Source organism: Meleagris gallopavo, chromosome 5 (genome assembly GCF_000146605.3).
Source record: "Meleagris gallopavo isolate NT-WF06-2002-E0010 breed Aviagen turkey brand Nicholas breeding stock chromosome 5, Turkey_5.1, whole genome shotgun sequence".
Classification (NCBI taxonomy): Eukaryota; Metazoa; Chordata; class Aves; order Galliformes; family Phasianidae; genus Meleagris; species Meleagris gallopavo.
Genome location: NC_015015.2, coordinates 24,875,415 through 24,896,910, shown reverse-complemented (window position 1 = coordinate 24,896,910; position 21,496 = coordinate 24,875,415). Strand labels below are relative to the sequence as shown.

At 39.0% G+C, this 21,496-nt stretch overlaps 2 protein-coding genes across 2 annotated transcripts in view; one reads left to right on the top strand and one right to left on the bottom strand.

The window, feature by feature from the left end:
- CDAN1 (codanin 1) overlaps positions 1 to 14,296 on the top strand; it is a 47,012-nt gene extending 32,716 nt beyond the window's left edge. Inside the window, 2 exon segments of the mRNA XM_031553600.1 lie at positions 4,877 to 4,976; positions 14,042 to 14,296. The gene's annotated coding sequence lies outside the window, so the exon portion shown is untranslated.
- Positions 1 to 21,496, bottom strand: part of STARD9 (StAR related lipid transfer domain containing 9) — a 96,433-nt gene that overhangs the window by 3,458 nt on the left and 71,479 nt on the right. Inside the window, 8 exon segments of the mRNA XM_031553545.1 lie at positions 422 to 527; positions 1,140 to 1,286; positions 2,524 to 2,707; positions 3,403 to 3,600; positions 4,322 to 15,158; positions 15,161 to 15,378; positions 16,143 to 16,626; positions 20,742 to 20,929. Of these exon segments, the coding sequence (XP_031409405.1) occupies positions 422 to 527; positions 1,140 to 1,286; positions 2,524 to 2,707; positions 3,403 to 3,600; positions 4,322 to 15,158; positions 15,161 to 15,378; positions 16,143 to 16,626; positions 20,742 to 20,929 (12,362 nt within the window).

Sequence of the window (21,496 nt, the reverse complement as noted above, 5' to 3'; positions counted from 1 at the left end):
TTTACATTACTCAAGTATAAACATTATTAACCACATATAAGCTAATAACCTAAAGAATAATATGAAACATGACTCTGGAAATACAAATAACAAGTTGCACGTACAATCCTATACTCTTTGCAGCCTTAGCCCCATGCTTCTTTGGTTCATTCAAGACATTATCTTCCTCGCAGCCTCTCCAAAGACTGTACAGCAATGCTACAACATCAGAAGACCAACTTTCTTAACAGGAACTAAATTTTCAATTACTTTTCCGTGCTTTGGATACTGGTTGACAATATTTTTTTTCTGAATTCATGTAATGGTAAGACAGCTTCAAAATACTTAGGATCAAATTAGATTGGGATTAGCATAAATAAGAAACCTCATTAGGTTTTGGGATAAACACAGAAATAAGCAGGTGAACATATACTTTACTTACCCAGTGTTGAATCCTTCTGTAGTTGCTCTATCATAAAAAGCTGACTGTTTCTAACAGCTGAACGACCTCGTGTATCTCTTGAAAGCAATGCACTTCCAGAAGAAACCTGGTTTAGGAAAGAGCAGAATGGAGACTTTTGGCTTGAACCAAGAAAAATTGTTACATTATCAAGAGGAATATCTGTAACCAGCCTGCCTTGACGTTATGATGGGTTAATTTCTTTGCCTCTCAACTGGTTATGAAATGATAGCTTGACTGAGGAAGTTCAGCAGACAAGTATGACACGCTAGCACAGGTGCACACTCCAAAAAGCAGTTTAAAGTAAGTTGGTGTTCACACACACAGACTTTCAAGTACCTGCATGTATCTCTCTTCAATGAGGAAGGCACACTGAAAATACTAGATTCTGGCTTATCACAAAAAAATGTTCCTTATTGCTAAAATGTGACAGACAGTGGCATTGCTGTCAGTAATAACACACTGGCTTTTATTTACAAGTTAAAAAAAAATCTGAAAAATGAAATTGTCACTGTCCTTTGCAGGACATGAGGCTCCCTCCTCCCCCATGTAGCCCATCTGCGTGTTAGTGACACAAACTTGTCCTGCTTGATAGCTGTGAGAGAATATAAACCACCTAGAATGAGGTTTCTGTCTCTGTTATCTCTCTTACTGTTAAAACATTAGGGGACATTGGTCTTGCAGACCAGTTGTTTCTCACCTGTCCTTCCCAGCTGCTGAGTTTACTTGCAGTGTATGTAGCAGTATTGCTACTGTTGTAACCTGATGTTGGGCCAGAGGATAGACTGAGGCTGGATTCTGTACATAAGGTGCTTGTACTTGCAAGAGTCTTCAGCCTTGCTTCCTCCTGTAATAGAGATCAGAGCATGACAAACTTGTATAGCACTTAGTCAAATCAGTAACAGCACTGGAAAATGGCAGAGGAATAACGTGAAGTCCATTTTCTTTCAAGGAGTATTGACAAAAGCTGTTACTTTTTACTTCATACAGAAGGTATTTAGTAAGCAGGCTCATTTGAAACTGTAAGATTATATGAGCAAATCAATGCATCAGTCTAGGAAAATCTGGATAACTGAAGCTTCTGACATTGTTCCTTTGCTATAAAAGAGTCCAGGCTTTCTTCCATACCAATTCCCAGGCATCTCAGGGGCGAAAAGAAGCTTTAAAAAAATTTGTTACTTTTTTGCCTAATTCTTGAGCTTAAGTTATTGGTCAAATTTAGTTGTTAAACACTGAAGATCTTACTGCAGCTCAGTGCCAGCCCAAGAGATGAAGAAAAAATTATATAAGAAAATACTGAGAACTTCAAGATGATTTATTCTTCCAAGGGTACTTTAAGTATTTGGTTTTCAACTCAGCTGAAGTTTCACAAGACAAATATGGAAGCAGATGTGGTAAGAACCAGTCACCCATTGGAGATGCCTGAATTCTAGGTACCTTGCAGGGCAGAGAGCAATGAAATGACAATTCACCACCTATGAGAGGAAGGCTGCAATTCTAACTAAAACTGCACTGTCAGGCTGTGACAAAGATTAGTGCATGAAGGTGTAGTCAGAGACAGGCAGAACATGTACTTTCCAACAAGGTACTGTCCTCAAATACCGGACAAGTCACACTCATTGTGCAAAACAGGTAACGAAGTGCAGAAGTTTAAACAAAACATGCACACGTGGGACAGCATAACAAGAGGAAAAATGAAGAAATAGATGAAGGTCTTTCTGCTTAAGTACATGCTGAAACACTGAAATAAACTTATTCTCTTTAACAAAACTTTTCTGAAGACTGGGTATGTTCCCAGCAGGATGACTCCAAAAGCTTGATCCAAAGTGAAAACAGAATTTTCTTGCACAAAAATTGGGCTCCGGAAATAGCTCCAGGAAGATGTAGTTCAGAAGCACAAATAAGATAATAGTTATCAATCTCAGTAGTACTGATTACTGAGAATTTTTTAAAGCCCAAATTTGCATTTCATTATTTGTTTTTCTATGCATTATGTCAGACAGAAAAATTACTGAGCAATAGAAGCTTATTTAAAGAATGCATCAATGTGAGTAATGGGGAACAATATCCTCTGTAATGCTCACCTTCTGTAACTGAGCAAATATTTGCTCCCTTATACGTCTTTTCTCTTGCTCAGCTCTCTCCCGAAGTTTGTCCCTTGCTCGTGCAATTTCGGTTTTGGTTTCCTCTCGTGCCCTCTGATAGTCTCTGAGCATCAATTCAATCTCTGAAGGGTGCTGAATGCTTCTTCTTTTTGGTTCTTGAACTCTGTAAGGATAGGTGAGGGGGAAAACACGCATACTTACTTGAAATTAGGTCACCTCATGGAATGTCGTGAGAAAGTCCTCCGTCAACATGGAACAGGACAATTTGCCAGAACAACAATAAAAGAAAACCAGAAGTTTCCCTTTGCTCACTTAAAGTCTGTAGGAGAATTAATTTTGGAAAACAATTTGCACTGGGAGGGCAGTTGATCAGTGAGATTGCTCTAGCAATCACTCTGGTTTCTAAGCCTTGTAAGATCTAACGTTATGGCTTTGGCATAACACCCACAAAGTAACTATGCGTTGGGAAAATGCTGCCTCCTGCCCAACTGCAAAGGAAGCAGAAATCATTTAGGAGATATGGTGGGGGATGAGAAAACACTATTTAAAATGATAGAGGGTTCTGCAGAACTTCATTAATACAAAAAACTATTTGCTATGACTTACAAGTTAGAGATGGAGCAAGAAGACAGATTAATCAAAACTGAATCTTTAGCATACATACATAAAGCAGGTGCTGGTTATGAACTGAAACTCAGTAGAAGATTTTAATGAACGTTTCCTATAATCAGGCACACGTTTATCCTGAGACAATTAAGAATTCTGCCACAAGTCTCAGATCTCAGCAGGAACCATGAATGCACACCTATCGTGAACACTTAATGATCAGAGGGTCAAGAGTGAGGGTTGAGTCCCTACCTGGTATTTTCCACCACATCTCTTCTCAGCTGTTGCAGATATTCTCGGCGCCTGCTAGGAAGATCCAGATCCCTGTTACTTGCATCCAGGGTCTGCAACAGACTCAGATGCTTTTGAGGACTCAGACTTCGGCTCCTTTGGTATCTTTGCAGCCTTTTTTCTCTCTCCTTCCTCAGGGTCTCGATGGTCCTCATGTGTCTGTCAGGGAAGCACAAGTAGAGTGACAAAATGCAAAGTTACAATTTCTGTGGCTGTTTTTTAACCTTTATAATGTGAAGTCTTAAATACTAGGTAGCTTTGTAGTATGAAATTTCTAAGAATCTAATAAAATATACTTCCCCTATAAATATCCCTTTCAGTCATGCACTGACAGATAAAGAAATTCTAAAACGCCACTGCTTTTGAAAGGGAAAGCGGGGGAAGGAGATAAATGCAGCTCCTCCTAACCATTTCAGTTACAACAACTTCCCAAACAGTTCTATAATCCAATCTCTAGAATTTAGGGCACAGATTTTTTTCATAATTCATTTTCCAGTATTCCTATGGCAGTGTTTATTCAGAGAAGCATGAGATGCATAACCAAGATGCATGGATTATTTTTACATCATAACAAATCTATGTAATACACCATCATGGTCACCAGGCAACACATGATCTCTCTCATAGTGACTGAAAGTTGTAAGAATGAGGTAATACTAGATTTGAATTACGGTGAATCTTACATCAATTTCCTTAAATAACTCCAAAATCTTAAATCATCTTAAATCATTATTTAACTATATAAGTGTAATACTGTACCTCTTCACGTATTGTTCATTCAGTGTGACTAAGCGATTAAGTGCTCTTTATTTACGTTGCATGAAGCTATACGTGAAATCTATTCAAAATAATTAATACGGAACAACTTCAAGCAATTTACCTTTCATAGAGCTGCTGCTTTACTGGAACCGTCATCAGGTCATCTGCAGTTCCGCTCTGCAGAACCCTCAGCAGTGCGTCCGTTTCACCAATGCCGTAGTTCAGCTTTGCCTCAGTCAGTTCCACAGTAAGGGGATGCTGGTGCAGATCCAGGTGTATGCCAGACATGATCTGAGCGCGCTCTCTCTGAAGTCTCTCAATCTCTCTGCTTCTGCTGCCCCAAAGCTGGGATTTCCCTTCGGTTTCCACTGCTTGTTGGCTTCCAGGCTTACTTTCTGCCTGACTGTGCAGGTCAGTTGCACTGCCACTCAAGCTGAGTGATGAAGCTGGAGGACTGCCCTTAACACCACACCAGTTGCTAAACTTGTTGTGTATGGGTAAGTCACGAAGACTGTAGCTCCGAGGCCTGTAAGGCTTGACTAAAGTAGTACTTTTCTTCAGAGGAATTTCAGTGTCACATTCAATTTCACTGACAGAATTTGGGTTGTCATTTTGTAAGGAAATTTGTGCATCACTCAAATCAGAGAAAAGAGAACAACTGTTTTCATTTTTCCAGAAATCGTGTAATTGTAGAGAAGCTGCTCCAGCCAGAGGTTCTGAAGACTCATTAACATTTGCCTGACTTGAACAAGAGGCACTACGCTTTGGATTAAAAAGTAAGCCAGAATCTGAAAGTGAGTGGTTGTGAATCAGAGCAGTATCAGAATTCCCAACATAATTCTCATTTCTGATTCCCCCGAGCACAGATCTTCCTCCCCCTCTGACATACATACAACGGAGCGAACGCGCCAGCGGACTGGGGTCTCTAACATCATCTGTTAAAAACTCTGTATGGCCAGAGACCTCTAATGTGCTGCTGGAGTGGTATAGTCGTTTTGCACAAATTGTAGTGTGCGTGCCAACAGTGAGTCTGTGCTGTTGTTCCACGGCTTTTGAATCATCCTTTCCTAAAATCTTTTTGGCCACTTTTTTATCTAAGCAACTTCCAGATATATTTCCTATGCCATTGCTGTCTCTAGAAATGCTGCATTCACTGTCTGTTTCAGTCTGTGAAAAATTGTCCACGTGAGGATCCATGCCGGAATGTTGACCTGATCTTTTCTTTCTCTGACTGTGAAGGGGGCTTGAAGCATCATTGGAAGATCCAAAGGGTTCCTTAATAGGGCAGAAAGGCTTACTAAAAGCGTTCTGGCTTTTGGGACTAGCACTAAGAGTAAGAATAGGGGAAGAGGCCCTGTCAACCAAAAGAGTATTTTTGCAACGAAGTTTTCTTTCTGCTGGAACCTCTAGCTCATTGACACTTCTTTTACCCTGAGCATAAGATGATGGAGATTGAAAGATGCTCCTAGTAGGGCTGCTAACTACAGTGCATGAAGAATCATCTTGCACTGAACTCACTGAAGGGGATGGGATGGATGAAACTCTGGCACTAGCAGGAGCAAAATTCTGCTGTGCATTTAACGATGGTTTTTGAAAATCTAAGGTGGAGGTGGAGGTTCTGTGTAAGAGAGGCAGGCACATAAAGGAATCTTCCAAAATGCTGTCAAGACTGTCATGGAAGTCAGCGTTGCCCAGATTTCTCATCTCTGTTCCTTCTTGTGGTCTTTCTTCCAGAGAGAATGTTTTCTCCTTCCTTTTGGGAACCTTATCTGTTGTATCTGCACTGATTCCATTGAAATTGCAGTTTGCTGCTTTAGCTGCCCTTAATTCATTTTCTAATTTTGTCTGCACTTGTTTTTCTTCATGTTTGATTTGAGATTCTTCCAAAATCTCGGTTTGAGTGCCTATGTCTGCTGTAGTCTGAGTGCAGCTGTCTGATGTAGTACTAGTAGCTTTTGCACCCTTTTCAATTCTTCTTTGGTAGATCTTGATATTCTGTTCATTATCTATAATATTTTGTTGGGAGAGGTTTCCCAGCAGCTCAGAAGTGTTCTGAATAAGCTGTGACAGATGCATGGATAGATTCTGCATACTTGTCCAAGAAGAATGTTGCTGAAATAGGTCCCTGTTTGTTTCCTGCCTTCTTGCAGAAACATCTGTGTAGCTTCTCTGGTGTCTTCTCTGCCTTTTATACCTTGCTGTAGCCACTGTTTGTGTTCCTTGCTCACAAGTAGCCCCTGGTGATTTTTTGGAAGACCTTTCTGACTCAGATGGATATAACAATACAATTTCATCAACTTGCACTGAAGAGCTACCAGGTTGTGCAGAAGGATTCTTAAGTTCAGCAGCGTCATTTTCTGGATTAGTTTCCAGTGTTTCAATGGACACATTGCTGTACTGCTTGTTACTGTCACTCGAGTATGTGGATTCAAAGCCTGGTCTGGCATTGTCCCATCCTTGAAGACCTTCAATACTGCTTAAAGTGCTTGATAAAACTTTTGCTGTAGCATATGAACTGAGATGAGAATGAAAAGGAGAATTTTGAGAATTCAGTCCATTGTCCACGCTAGAACATCTCGTAACTTTACGATTATCCAGGTTTAAAGGCATTTGATGGTAAGAGACATCACTTGCACTTCCAAAAACATACTGTTTCCAGCCAATCTTGCACGATTCTTCTTGTTGCCATGGATGAATATACGGGTTGATATCACTTGAACTAAAATGCATTGCATCTTTACTGTCTTGCAAAAATAAATCTGTTCCTGGTTGGTACCCAGCTTCTTCACTACACTGAGCTACAGAACTGCTCTTTGAATGGATATTTTCTTTCGCACCCACGGAACTGTGAGCTGTGGGCAGTAAAGATGATGGAGAATGTACAGTACTGTCTTTTAGGGACTGGCTGCTTTGGGTCCTTGCTGCATAATTTTGTAAATTTTTTGGATCACAGTTGGCAGTCTTCTTAGTGTGTGTCATTCTTTGCTGAAATCTGGGTTTAGATTTAACCTGCAGAATATTCTTTGATTCCTGCTTTGAAAATCTTTCAATTAGATGAAGATCATCTTCAGTTGGCGATGGAGGCTCCACACTCATATTTAAATCTTGTAGCGATCTAGATGCAGAATATAACAAGGAATCTGCCAGAGATGAAGCTTTGAAAGTATCATCTAAATCAGAGAACACAGCTAAGGCTGGAGCTGATAGTCTGTGACTTTGTAGATAAGGTCTCTGTTCAGGTTTGCTGTTCTTTGTATCATATGATGTAGAACATGGCCTTCTGCTCCTGAATTGCACCAGTTGGGGTTCTTGGGAAGGTAAACCATGGTTTACCATGGTTGGTAAAAATTTTAAGGGAGTACTTTCATTATTCATTAAAGAAAATTTCAGTCTTTCTGATTTCATTATATCATCTCCTGCTAATGAAAAACTGTCAGCATGAACATTGGAACCTGCATTATTTTTGCAAAGTAAAATCTCTTTTCTATCATCTATATTTGTTCTATCTGGGTTATTATCACCCGTAGGCATGTATTGACAATTGTCTTGCAGATCTTCAGGACTTTTTTCAAAACTGTGATACGATTGTCTAGGATCAGTACTCCTGCTGTTTGTGGGATATGCTGGACCAAGTGAATCATAAGTGTGTTCAGGATCTACATTAACATCTCCTGGAAACAGATGTTCCAACACCTCTGGGACCGTTAATTCACTTGTCAAATTTGAAGATACCTTAGTTTGCATTTCAAGATGCTCTTTATCTACTGTTTTTTCTTGCTTTTTCTTTACTGCAAAATGTTCAGCCTCAGTACTTGAATGCAGTTCTTCCTCGTTTCTGTTAAGTATTTTTCTCATCTGTCCCTCTTTAACCACAGCTGACCTTCCAGTATCCCAGAGAGGTACTGATGACAATACCAGAGATTCACTATCATCTGGCACTTTCTCTGCATGTTCTGTGCAAGCTTTCTGTGCTGGAACTTTACTCCAGTGATGTTGATCAACTTCAGTATTATTGTCAAGTTGCTGACAATTACTTCCATAAACAGGATCCACATCTTCAGCAGAATTCTCATACGAAGCAGAGTTTGTGTCTGATACTGGGTAGTGCTTGTTTGCTTTTGCAAGAGAAAGTAAAATAATTCCTGAAGCACGTATTGGCTCATCAAATACCACAGATTTATCAGACTGAGTGTCTTGCATTTGTAAAACAGCAAGTGGAGAATGCTTTAATATACTTGTGTGTAATCTATCGCACGTGCCAGTTTCACCATGGTCTATATCTGAAATTGGAGAAGATTCTGAAAATGCTCTCATGGATGGGTGATTAACTTCTGCAAATGCTTGGGGAAAGCCTTCTTTCACTGAGTGCAGATCAGCAGAACTAGATGATACTTGCTCAGTCAAAAAGGTGTCTTGAAGTGAGACTTCAAGCTGACTAACTGTTAGAGATTTTGAGTCATCAAGTAAACAAGTGTTAAAGACGCTTACGTTTTTGGAGTTCTGAAGCAGTATATCAGTTGGGGTATTTTCTGCAAAGTAGGATGAAGCACACTTTGATTCTTTACTGCCAGTCTTTCCTACGCTTTGAAAAATGGGCATTCCTGATTCTGGTATAGTCACACTAGAAGCGTTACTGTAGTGTTCTAAGTATTCAGGCATCTTACTTTCTTTAGTATCATTGCAGTTCTGAAAAGAATCTTGAATTATTTTCCCCACTTGATTAGTTCCCACAGTTTCTTCAGGGATTTTATTACCTATTATAGCCTCTGTAACTGCAGAACTATCATCCTTTTCATCTCCTTTTTGTGGAACATCAGGAAAAGTTAGACATGCACTTAAAACAGTTGATTCACTTTCAAAGTATTTTGTTTCTTCAGAGAGAACAGCATCATTTTTACATTTCTCTTCACTGCTGTCAATCAAATCATTTGCAAATGATCTTGGGTGATTCAGGAGACCAGCAGAATGTTCAGAAGTACAAGAGTTCCTCTTGTAGTTTGGAAACCTTACTGAAAGGGTCGAAGTGCTCTCAGAAACAGTGATCTCTGGATAGTCTACACAGCAATCCTTGGAAGTTTCATGTCCCTGATAACATCTTGGCTCACTCTGGCATATCTTGATATCAGGAAACCTTGCATTATCATTATTACTGCTTGTTATAGTATAATTTGTGTTTAAGCATTTCTCTTTGTTATCACATTGTGTTGAACTTCCTGAGTGAAGTTCTCTCTCAGCTGTACTAATGTTGTGAAATATATTTTGAGAAGAGATTTCCAGTAAGGAATGCTTTGTTTTTTCCCCCATATCTTCCCTTGCAGCTTTCTCCGAAGGAGAAAGCAGGCTTGAATTATTGAAGAGCAGCTCATCAGGCATTATGGTATCCTTTTCCTCTTGATCTTTTCCTTCTGTGGAATTAAAGCAGTCTTTTGATATTTTGTTAATCATTAAATCTACACTGTGTTCTTCATGTGAGTTAAGACCCTCAATTATATCTTCAGAAGAGTCTAATTCTTCTAAGGAAAATGAATTTCCTTCAGCCCCTTGCTTAAGCTCAACCATTTCAGGTTCCTGACTGTCCACTCCACAGGGCATAGAAAAGCTGTTCTCATTGACAGGTTGCCCAGATGCAGAATAATCATTTCTAAATAGAAAGAGGTCTTCTTCATGTCTGTCCTTTGTGGTCGTGTTTTGCAGGAAAGCTTCATTTTTACTTTGAATTTTGTCAGAATGAGCTTTGTTGTTTCCCTCTTTTTTGACTGTTTTAACAGGTCTATCAACAGAGGCCTCATTCTCCATTAATGTTTCATAGTACAGAAGAACAGCTTCAGTTCCAACATTGCCATTAGATGGTTTTGTGTGACCTTTCAGTTCAGTGGAAACATCTTGAACAAGATGGGAATTATCACTTACTTCAAGACATAAAAGGTGACTTACAGATGGGCATAGGGAGTCTTTAACTGAACTTTCTTGGATGTTTTTGGTAGACTTCAGCATTGCTGCTGAATTTTGCTGTTTGCCGTTATCTCCATTATTTGTCGAAAAGCTAGTAGACACCCATTGGCTTTCTCTTAAGATTTCATTTAGTCTGTTGTCCTTATGACAGCTGTCTTTGCTTTCAGGGAATAATTCATTCAGGTTTTGTAGAACTATCAGTTCTACCTCCTCCCTGTTTTCTAAAAACATCTGCTTCTCTGTTTTGTCCACTGCTTTCAAATGCGCTTTCTCATCAACAATTCCTGAGTCTATAGCATCCAGTCCACAAATTTCAGGTCTTCTAACAACACTTATGTTCTCTGAAGTGCCATGCTCAGGATATTGTGTTGAACAACTCATATACACATGGCTGTTCTCTTTAATATGAAGACTTTTAGATTCTTCTTCAAGTCTGTATTGGCTATTACTAATATTATCATGAACTGAATATTCATACACATCAATACCTTCCATAGATGTATTTCTTGTATCAGTAGCAGAGTCCTCTGAGCCACCATCTTCATTCATTTCAAGAGGACTGTGGTATTGTGAACCATCTTCTGATAGTGTATTCTCTCCTACTCCTGAAGGTGTAAGGTATCTTTCAGGGATCTTGAACTGATTTAAAATTTCCTCTTTGTCATCTCTGTTACAGTACATCTGATGCAGTGCATCTGATGCTGGAGATTCTTCAGTAAATAGAACGTTTTCATCTGTGTGCATGTCTTCTTGATTCCTAATAACCATTCCCTCCGTGTTTGTCATGATGATTTGTTCTTCACTCCCAGTCACTTCACATACGTTAATCTCGTTTTTCTGGTCAAAGTCTTCATGGGGCAAACAATGTGGCATGTAATGTTCAGTTAAATTGCTAGAATCTATTTTTTCTTCATTTTCATTTTTTTCTAAAATATTTCCTTGCCTATCTGTGATTCGTTCCGTAGTATCTATATTCTCTGTATTAAACACATTTTCTCTTGTTCTGCTCATCTGCAAAAGCCCTTCACAAGCATCAGGTAAGCCTTGAGCATTCTGAGTAAAATCTATTCTGTGGGAATGCATATCTGAAGGCGAGCTTTGGGGAGAAACAGAAAGCTCTGGTGAATAAATACTGATTATTTTCTCACTTTCCTCTTTTTGAAAAAAGCTATCAGGGTGCATGAGTACTTTTGACTCCTGAGTGTGTTGTATACCGGTGCGAACTACCTGTAATTCATCTTTCTCTGTCTCTTCATGTGTCCGGTGCGGATTTGTATAAAACTTACACAGAACCTCAGAATCTACGATATCAATGGGTTTCTTCAGATTCTGAGATAGATCGATGCCTTTAAAATTCTCACCACACCTATCTGCAGTTACACTTTCGACTTTGGCTATTAAGCAGTCAGGTACACTTTCTATCTCTCTTGATTTCATTTTCACTCCATTTTCTTCTAGGTTGCTTGCACTATTGTTTAACTTTGTCATTTCTCCAGTGTTTGCTTTTGTATTCTGATAAGGAATCACAGTTTTTTCTGGATCAGCTTCTGGGTTTCTTAAAAACTTGGATTCTTTATCTGTACACAGACTCTCCTCTTGAGAAACAGTACCTACTTTATCTGTGTTGTATTCAAATACTCTTCCCAATTCTGAGTTAAAATGGTCTTCAAGAAGCAAAATGTCCTCTGGGCAATCACATTCAGAAAAGGGTTTTTTCTCTTCTCTTGATTCAATTAAGAACTTTGTTTCTGTTTCCAAGGGAATGGTTGCATCAGATTCCACAGAACTGTCAGTCACCTTATACATATTGTTCTTCTCCCCTATTGATGTTGAAGAGCACGTTGTACAAAGACAGTTGGAATGTATGACAGAACAACATTTTGTGGCCCTGGCTTCCACACTATGATTAGATGTAGCATCACAATCTCCTTTCACTACTGTAACATGCTCTAATAGCGTATCATAATTTTCAGTCTCAGATGCACTTTGAAAAAAATTAGCTTTTGGTGAAGCTTTGTAAAATATGCTTGAATTAGATTCTGGGAGCAAATCACCTGTGTTCTCACAAACAGCACCAGGGAAGGACTCAGCGTCCTGCCCACTTACATTCACTGTGAGATAACTAACTTCATTTACCAGTAGGTTCTTATATTTGGATGAAAACTCTTTCTGATCTACAACCTGAGAATTCAACATACCGTGTTCTTTGCTTTCACTGCTTTCTTCTCTTATATTGTCAGCGCATAATGTAGAATTTTCTGAAATGTGCTGGGATAAGCAACTTACAGGACTGTCTGCTAGAGAGCGCCCATAGGAGTAATTTTTTGAAACAGGTTTGCTTTTAAATTCATAATGATTTAATGAAGACAAGTCTTCATCCTTTGGTTCGTGTTCTTCTTTCTCTCTGAGTGAAGGCTCCTCTGCTATAATCTCTGATAGGCTGTCTATGCTTGTTTCCATACAGATTTTCTCTTTTTCACACATCTCTATTGGTGTTGCACTGTAAGCAATAACTAAAGGGTTACATTTATATGCTACCTTCTGTGAGGAAAAATCTGCATTTACAGTTGCTGCTTCTGCAGGTATTTGTTCATAATCTGTATCTTGCAGTGCTTCCAATTTACTCTCCCTAGACATGAGGAGACCTTGCAAAACAGCTGATTCTGCTCCTTGTCCAGCCAACACCTGATGCTCCTGAGTGCTTCCTGGGGAGCACTTCTTATTTGTTAAGTCATTGAGAAAAAAACTTTCATCACAACATGTTGGTATTTCCCTTCTTGGAAAAAGCTGCACACAGTTTCCAAAATGTACTTGTTTTACCGCTGAAGCCTGTGTTGAGACTACATTATAGGCAAGTTCTGTAGAAGATCCAGCAGCAGATGCACCAACAGATGTACTGCCAGTGTTTGAATCTGTTATCTTTGATTCTATCATTGAGTTACTGCAGTCATCATCTAGGTCATCTTTTTCAATAGTTCTGAGGAAATTGCCTTCTAAATCTGCTTCTACACAACTGTTTCTCTTCTCCAAAATGTGCACAGGCAACACAGAAACAAAAGGTGGCTTTTTCAGCTTGTGATCTTTCAGCAGTTCTGGATGAGTTGTAGGGAAAGAATCCTCCTCTTTACTGGGTATTGGTGACAAGCAGTCTGCAGTGGAGAAGCTTTCCAAACAGCTGAATCCTTGTGTGCATTCAGTGGTAGATCTGTAAGTGGATAATTCATTTATTTGTTCTTGTTCAGGATGATTTGCCCTAGAATGTTCATAATAATCAGGTTTTACTGAAATATGAACAAAAGAAGAGCTTGGTCCTACTGAACTTACAAATGTGGATGTTATATCTTGAGATTCCAAGGAAGAATTTTCATCTGCGTTTATACATTCCTCACTCTCAAAGCCTCTGCTTGCAGCTGTTGTTTCAGGTAAAGGTACTTCTGTTGTGTCAGAGGAGAAACTTGTGTTTATTTCTTTTATATCATGTGATAAACGAGTAATGCTGTGTATCTGCTTAGAGCCAGAAACAAAAGAAACTTCAGCAGCTGACTGTTTTAGATCATCTTTCTTCAGCCAACCTTTTGGCTTGCTCAAAGAATAGAAACGAGCATCTTGAAATTCTAGATGCTCATGGGAAGAAGGCGCTGTTATTCTGGGGCTGCTGATTTCAACCTTCGAGTCATAGGATGACCAAGCATCAGTTGTAAGCAAAGGATCTCCACTTGCATAATAAAGTCTTCTATCAAGTGACCTTTCTTGCTCTGCAAAAGAGACCTTTGCATCCTTCAGAAACTGCTTGCTAGCATTATTGAAAGCAGGCTGTTGCTTAGTGTCCAAATAGAAAGAACTACTCAGTTTCAGATTGTAATTTGTTCCTTCTGCATCTCTGTTGCAGATCTTGGACTCATGGCCTTCTTCAGTCTGTACAGTTTGTGGTCTTGGAGTTTGTAACTTCCAAAAAATCTCTGCTGGGACTTCATCAGATGAATCAGATTTGGATTCTTCTACTGGATCTTCTGTTGGCACCTCTTCTCCATCACCCAAGCTGTCCAGAGAAAAGCTTCTTTCAGCCTCTCCCAGTCTCCTATGTGATGCATACGATGTCACTAAAGATGAAACACGGTGTTCAGATCTGCTTTTGTAAAGCTTAGCTGGCTGGTAGCGGGCCTTTAATTTCTGAAATTGGCTTTTATTTTGTTTTTTGGCTTTATTTTCCTTTTCTACCAGAGAGTCTTGTGACATTTGGCTGTCATCACTCTCAGAATCTTCTGGGTTGGCAAGACATTTATTTCTGTGGAAATCATCTTGCTTCAGCTTCTCTGTGAAAGCTTTTGCATAAGCGCAGGAGAGTGAATCCACAGAGTAAGTACTGTCAGTATCAGAAATCTCATTTTCCTCATCTTCTTGCCAGTTCCCGAGCACATCTGTGGCTGTTTTAGACATTCCAGCACTTAACAACTCAGCACTATGCCATTTTTTTTCAACATAAGAGAGTGGTGCCTGTGTGTTCATCTTAGTGAGATTTCCAACTGATGTTGCCACCATCAGAAATTCTTGATGTTCCACCGATGAGTTTTCATGACTTTCTAAGTCCGATGGTGCCTCTCTCTCCAAATTCTTGGCCGCTTGGTTTGGATGTGCAGATGCTAGGTTTCCATACACTACTGCTTTCTTCATTTTGTTAACAAAATTTTCTGGGGAAGGACTATGGCCTTTTGTATTGATATCCATTCTAGTCTTTTTATTGGACACCTGAGCTCTGTTTTGTTCTAGACAGCTATTTGCAGGCTGACTTAAATCTCCTAGCACCTTTGTTTTTGTCATTCTTGTCCCTGTAATAAAGGTTTCAGGCTCATTTTTCTCCTTATAATGATCAGGAGAGGAGCCTTTAGAGGTCTGTTTTTGACATCCAGTCTGCCCACGGCTGTCATTCAACTTTTCCATTTTTTGATCATTTTTATTGATATGAGCCATGACAGCTGAGTCATTAGAGACCCTTTCTGCTCCTTTTTATTTCCAAATGAAGATACTTTTTGTTTTTCAGATAGCTGCATCTGAACTAAAAAAGAGATACCTTTTTCATCATTAAGTTCATCACTCCTGGAAAAGTCTTTAAGTTTTCTGTAACAGTATTCCACAGATGAAAACTTCCCTGGTGTATTGCCTTCAGAGCATTGATCAGTATTTGGCGAGGTAGATAACTTTGAGATTGTTTCCCCATTCAACAAACGGCTGTGGAAATAAAGAAGAAATAAAGCCCAATACTTGCTTAAATAACACGCTTAATGTTTCCGTATTAGTAACATCTTGCAGTTAAGAGTAATGACATGTGAAGCAACAACCTTAACAACAAATTAATACCTCGATGCTAAATTGTACAGCTTGATATTAAATCTCCACAGTTTCAAGTAGCTGCAAGTTTTAGTTAAAAATAGAAGATGGTTCTAAGTCAAAGAAATTCACTTTGCGGACGTAAGCCACTTCCTGCCCCTGGAGCCTTGCTGTGATAGACATGCTATCGCCCTGACATTTTAGTACTATGTAGTGCTGTATTTTGTTTGAGAAGGTTAGTCAACTTCAAAGTCCAGGGCAGAATCATCCTAGTAAAAGAATCTGAAGGAATAATTTGATCCTAATCACAATAAAATAACGCAGAAACAAATATTTACCAGCAACACGAAGGCGTCAAGAGCAAAGTTGAGCAAGCTCTGGTAAGCAATCACAGTGAGATAAAAAGTGCAGAGAGGATTGATGGAGGAAAGAAATAAACAGCAAAACCATGTCAGAGACCTAAGTAGGGAATGCACTGTATAAATCCAAGGAAAGCAGCAAACAGCTCCAGCGTGACGTACAATATACTAAGTGATATCACAAGTTTTAAGGACTGTTTCAAGTAAGCTAAAAGGCATTCTGGACTATAGGTAGTCAGCGAAAATACCATGAATTTAAATAATATTTGACATTCAGTCAAATATTATTGGTAGATGTTGACTCACCTGGGTACCTGGGGCAGACGGATGTTACAGAATGAATGCTGACTCTGCAGTGAGTAACTCGAACCCAATGACCTCCTCCTCTTCTGTAACTGGCGATCCACAGAGGCCTGTCCTGCAATATTTTCATTTGGGATGTAGGATTGTTTCACACGAACTTCACTGAGGCAGCAGTTAGCTTCCAGCTGCTCTAGGTTTTGCTTAGCTTCCAATAACTTCTGCTTCTTGACTATCCTTTCCAGCTGGAATTTGACCTTTTTACGTCTTATGTTTCTTTCTGCCTTTTTTAAGGAGCACCTTCGCAAGAGCTCCAGGTGCACCAGTCTCTTCTTGTTCTGCTGTAGCAGTGAAGGGGAGATCTCCAGAGCAAGGCTACTCTGTACCTCAGCCTCTGCGTACAACGTAGATTCTGTTTGCACTGCAAATTCCCTCTGCTGTTGCTGAAGGGCAGCTAGTCGGTTACTCTCATTTATAAGCCACTGTTGGTCTGTAAACAATGATTGAAAGAAAGTAAAAATTATAGAAAAACATTGTTCATTAATTTAATTAGCCTGAGAACCCATTTAAGAACAGAATTCCTATGCAGATAGAACAAAGTCTTTTAACCTCTATGATAATTAAGAAAATAAAATTTAACACACATACTAATGAGCCTTTGGTAAATAAATTCCTACTGTTTAGTGAAGAAAACGCAATATTAAAATGTAACTGACTCCTCATCAAAGAGTTTGAGTGTTTTACAGCTGCTGTAAGACAAACTGCTTTATACACATTTTTGCTCATGTCCTTTCCTTTAAAATTAACTTGAATGAACCAAAAAAAAAAATCCACCTGACAACTATTTCCTCATTTCTCTATACATGCTGAAAATGGAGGAAATTAAACTCATGCTAAAGGACTTTGTGTTCAGCTCAGAAAAAAGTGGTGGCATGTTCAGTAAACTTGAAAGCTCGATCACCTTGCACTGCAGTGAGGATGTGCATCATATCTGGGGCCTGCTGCCAGCTATCAAGTACGTGGATGGGCATGCAACCTACTAAGTGGGTTGAAGAAAAGGCTACTAGGAAGCTTCCAAGTGGCTGCCTGCTGGGCAGTTTCCCAGCTTCTCTAAACCCACCAGATGGAAATTTCTCAAGCAACACAAGCATTGTGTGGTACCTGGGCTGAGGTGAAGCAACAACCACAAAAATTTCTATCTGTCGTGATTACAGCTGCTCCAGAACACTTCATAAATGCCTGGTGGGAACCCATGTACCTTGAATATGAGCACGTTAGCATGTAAAGTGCTTGAAATTATTCAAAAACACTCAGATCAAGGATACAAGTGAAATCAACACAACCATTAGTTGTCAGGATGAACACATACAAACTCATAATCACCCATCAATATATATTTTTTCATAAAATCAGGAGTCTGCTCCCAAAGAGAATTGGATTCTCCCTCTTTATGAATGTTCCCCAGATTTCACAAATGCTAAATATTCTTTTCTAACAAACCAATTGATTAGCCTTATTTGATAAGAGTATATTACATCTGTTTACATTCTTAATCTTCTCTAAGTATTTGGAGAATCTGATCTTCGCAGTCAATAGAGAAGCAGTAGAAGAGAAAGAAGAGAACCTGCTCTATTAAAGACTTTGTTCATGTTTATGCTGTTAAGAAAATATACATATTCAGCTGCACAGAAGAAAAAAACATATCATTGGCTGAGAAAGCAGTATAAAAACCACACTCAAAGTTCCTTCATACATGGAGCATTTCTCAAAGGACAGATGCTTTTCAAAGCACTTTAATCTTCCTAGCAACACTATTTTGGCTAGGCTTAGCTTCAATCTGCTTAATTGCAGTCCCTCACTGAGGAACTACCTTTAGTCGCTTATTCATGGAGTTAGGCAATAACAGTTTGTTGACATGGTCACGAGCCCTGTGCATGACAGCTAAACTGCGTGAAAGAATTTTGTGGCTGTGGATGCTTCCCTAATGGAAGAAATATAACCATCTTTAGCGGATAAGCATTGCCAGCATTAGTTTGGTAACTACAAATCTCATTAAACATTCTTCGTTAGTGATTCCCACCTGAGGGAGTCTCCAGTTTATGTCTGCAGCTACACACACAGAAGTAGTGATACTTTATAGATAAGTATCTTTACCCTATGGATAAAATGAAAGCATTTTAGTCATAATCTGTTATTATTTCTTAATAACAACTTTCACATACAGAAGAGTTTTCTCAACTCTTTATTCCCAGATCTGCTCTCTTCAGCATGTTTCTAGCAAGCAGAATATTTGGCAGATGAGTGTGTCTCTGTAATAGATCTGAAAGTTCTAAGACACTAATTAATGTCTACTCACAAACTTGCCTCTGTCAGACGCTGAGAAAAAGAGGGTGCAAATAAGGCAAAAGAACTCTGGTGGGCAGCCAAGCAAAGAATTATATTTGGCTGCAAAAACTGCTTGTCTGGCTAAGCTTCATATGAGCACATCTGAACAGTGGAACTAGAGACGAGCAGAGAACTTGTCCTATTTCAAGAAAGATGTTTTGGAGAAGCTCTGTACTGCCTACACACACCAGGTCTCCTGATATTCCCCATCTACACAATTTTCCTTTTAATTTCTTCCTTGCGTTTGGCATACTTTAAAGATGGTAAACTGCATAAGTTTGGCTCTGGGAAGCCTATAAACATTCAGAAATTATTTCAGGAACCAGTAGCAGGCTTTGTGAAATGGAAATGGTGCCTTTGCAATAGACATACTCTTCTTATCAAGAAATTTGGATCAGACCATTCAGTAGAAGACAACAAGAAGAACACTCTATCTACCCTACTTCAATGCTCAAAAGCATCTTAAGATTTAAAATGTTCCCAAATCCGCCTACAAACTCTTTAAGAGGCTGTTCAACCCTATCAGGACAAGTCTTGCTGAAAATGTCGTTGTGCAAAGCAGCATCACTCAGGGCCAGAAGCCACTGATGCTAACAAACCTCTTCAAATATGCTGTGGCTCCACCTTTTGCCATAGCTAATTTACTATTTACTAATGCCAAAGCATTTACTATTCAAAATCTGTTCACTGATCTTGTCTTTAGCACTCTTGAATAACGCTATAAGAACTTGGTATAAATAACTCCTATTTGAACCATAGCATGCCTCTTTTTTTTTTTTAAATACAGTTTTGTTAAAAAATAAAATCAGCAATGGAGAATGCAATACCACTTATCAATCATCTTTAGGGTAAATAAAACTTGCATGTTAGTTTTAATCTTAATTTGTCTCACTTCCGCTTCTACCACAGAATTTCTTCCTACATTTTTATTTCATACTACCAGTGCCTTGTTCCTACTTACAGACTTGGATGAAATCACTTCCAGCCTTATTGTGCTGAAGGGAGACAGACTGAGCTCTCAGGATCATTTATTATACTATGCTATCCCATATCAGTTTATTAGAGTGATTATAATATACCTCTGAATTTGTAGCATCCTCTGCAATTGTGAACATAGAACTATTCTCAACGTTGCAAACAGTAGGCATGCCAGTGATTGGACAAGAATCATCTTAGTACCTTTTCTAATCCCAGTCAGGCTGTTATAAACATGTATCACAACACATCTTCATAGGTTAATCAGATCTTTCCCTAGCTGACAGTAACTAATGAGAGGCCACAGAACAAACCCAGGAAAATGAAAAAAACTGAGAAAAAAGAGGCTTGTCAGAGGTTTGCAGAGTGAATTAGGCTCCCATTAAGATGAAAAAAAACCAAACAACCCAGTATAAACAAAATCTAAATTCAAAGTGATTCTTGGAAGCTAGAGAGCTACCTCTTCACTGAGCTTTTGAAAGATCCCTTACCTTCAGATATTCTGGGATTTCAAAATGTTTCAAGCTTTTCATGGTATAGTTAGCATCCAGCTGAAGTTTGTGTCAAACCAACATCATCGATATTTTACCTAGGAGCAAATTTTTTACTCAGAGAGTGATGAGGCACTGGAACAAGTTGCCCAGACAGCTGTGGGTGCCTCATCCTTAAGGCATTCAAGGCCAGGTTGAATGGGGCCCTGGCAGCCTGATATAGTTGGTGGATGGCAACTCTGCCCATGGCAGGAGGGTTGAAATGAGGTGTTCTTTAAGGTCCCTTTCAATCCAAGCCATTCTATGAAGCACAGAAATATTGAAAGAAAAGTAGAAAATACTACAGCAGATTCTGTCTATATTGCTGCAAGGGAGAATTGTACTGCAGATATAATCAGAGCAAAACTAGAGAGAAGCAGGATGGGGAGTAACTGGGGAGATGAGAGGCTCGGTGCCACAGGAGGAGCGGTAAGCCTATCCCAGTCAAGACCTGTACAACTAATTAAACAGTGCTGCTGGTGCTCTGCAAAGTTAATCAAAGCTTGATAATTGTTCTCAAAGGAGAGATGATTATAGGAGAAAATTATTACTGTGCTGTAAAAAACAATAGCAACAACAACAAAAAAACCCGACAAAGTTACAACAACAACAACAAAAACTTCCACCACAATACAAAGCCTAACTAGGACAAAAACATGAAGAGGATGGAATAATGCAATTATGGAAGAAAAGTGAGAGAGAGGCAGGTACTTACTTTCTAGGATCTGCTGGTTGATGAGGGCTTGGTCATTTTCCAGTTCTCTCTCTGCTTTGACCTGTCCTTTGAGGATCTGCTGCTTTAAATCCTCAACATAGAGCTGCTGCTGTTGGATTTGTTTTCTGTGGAAAGCTTCCTGCTCTTTCAGTTTCTTCTTGTACTCTTCATGCACAGCATCTATGTCTCTGCAGTTCGAAATGTTGACAATTAATTTAAATTAATTTAAACAAGAAAAAAATACCAAGCACTTGTAATGCAACACGTCATCTTACTTACTAAAGAAAGAAAACTTACTAAAGAAAGACAACGTTTAGGATATTGCTTTGTTCATTAAGGGTGCATTACACAAAGAACTCATGATGGTAGAGAGTATATGCACATCACAGTAGACCACAGTCCTGGAAGTGTCAGAAATGCCAGTTTTCACCATGAAAATTGTTATAGTGAAACTGAAAATTCCATCACCAGAAAAAAAACAATAGAAATAATTTAAAAAACATCACTTGTCATTTTGTTTCCAAAGGTGAAATAAGATGGGAGAGTGGTGTTTATGTTTTATAGGTTAATGATCACAATATAGGATGTTTTTCACTCAAGTACTTAAAAAAAATAAACAGAAATAGAAATGAAAATCTTTTTTTTTCCTTATAGATCAAAAATCTTAAATCCGGGAAGAAATATGGGAATTGCTGAGATTACATTGAAGGTCTCCAGCAGCACCAAGGAAAGAACTCAGTCACCCAACTCTCTCT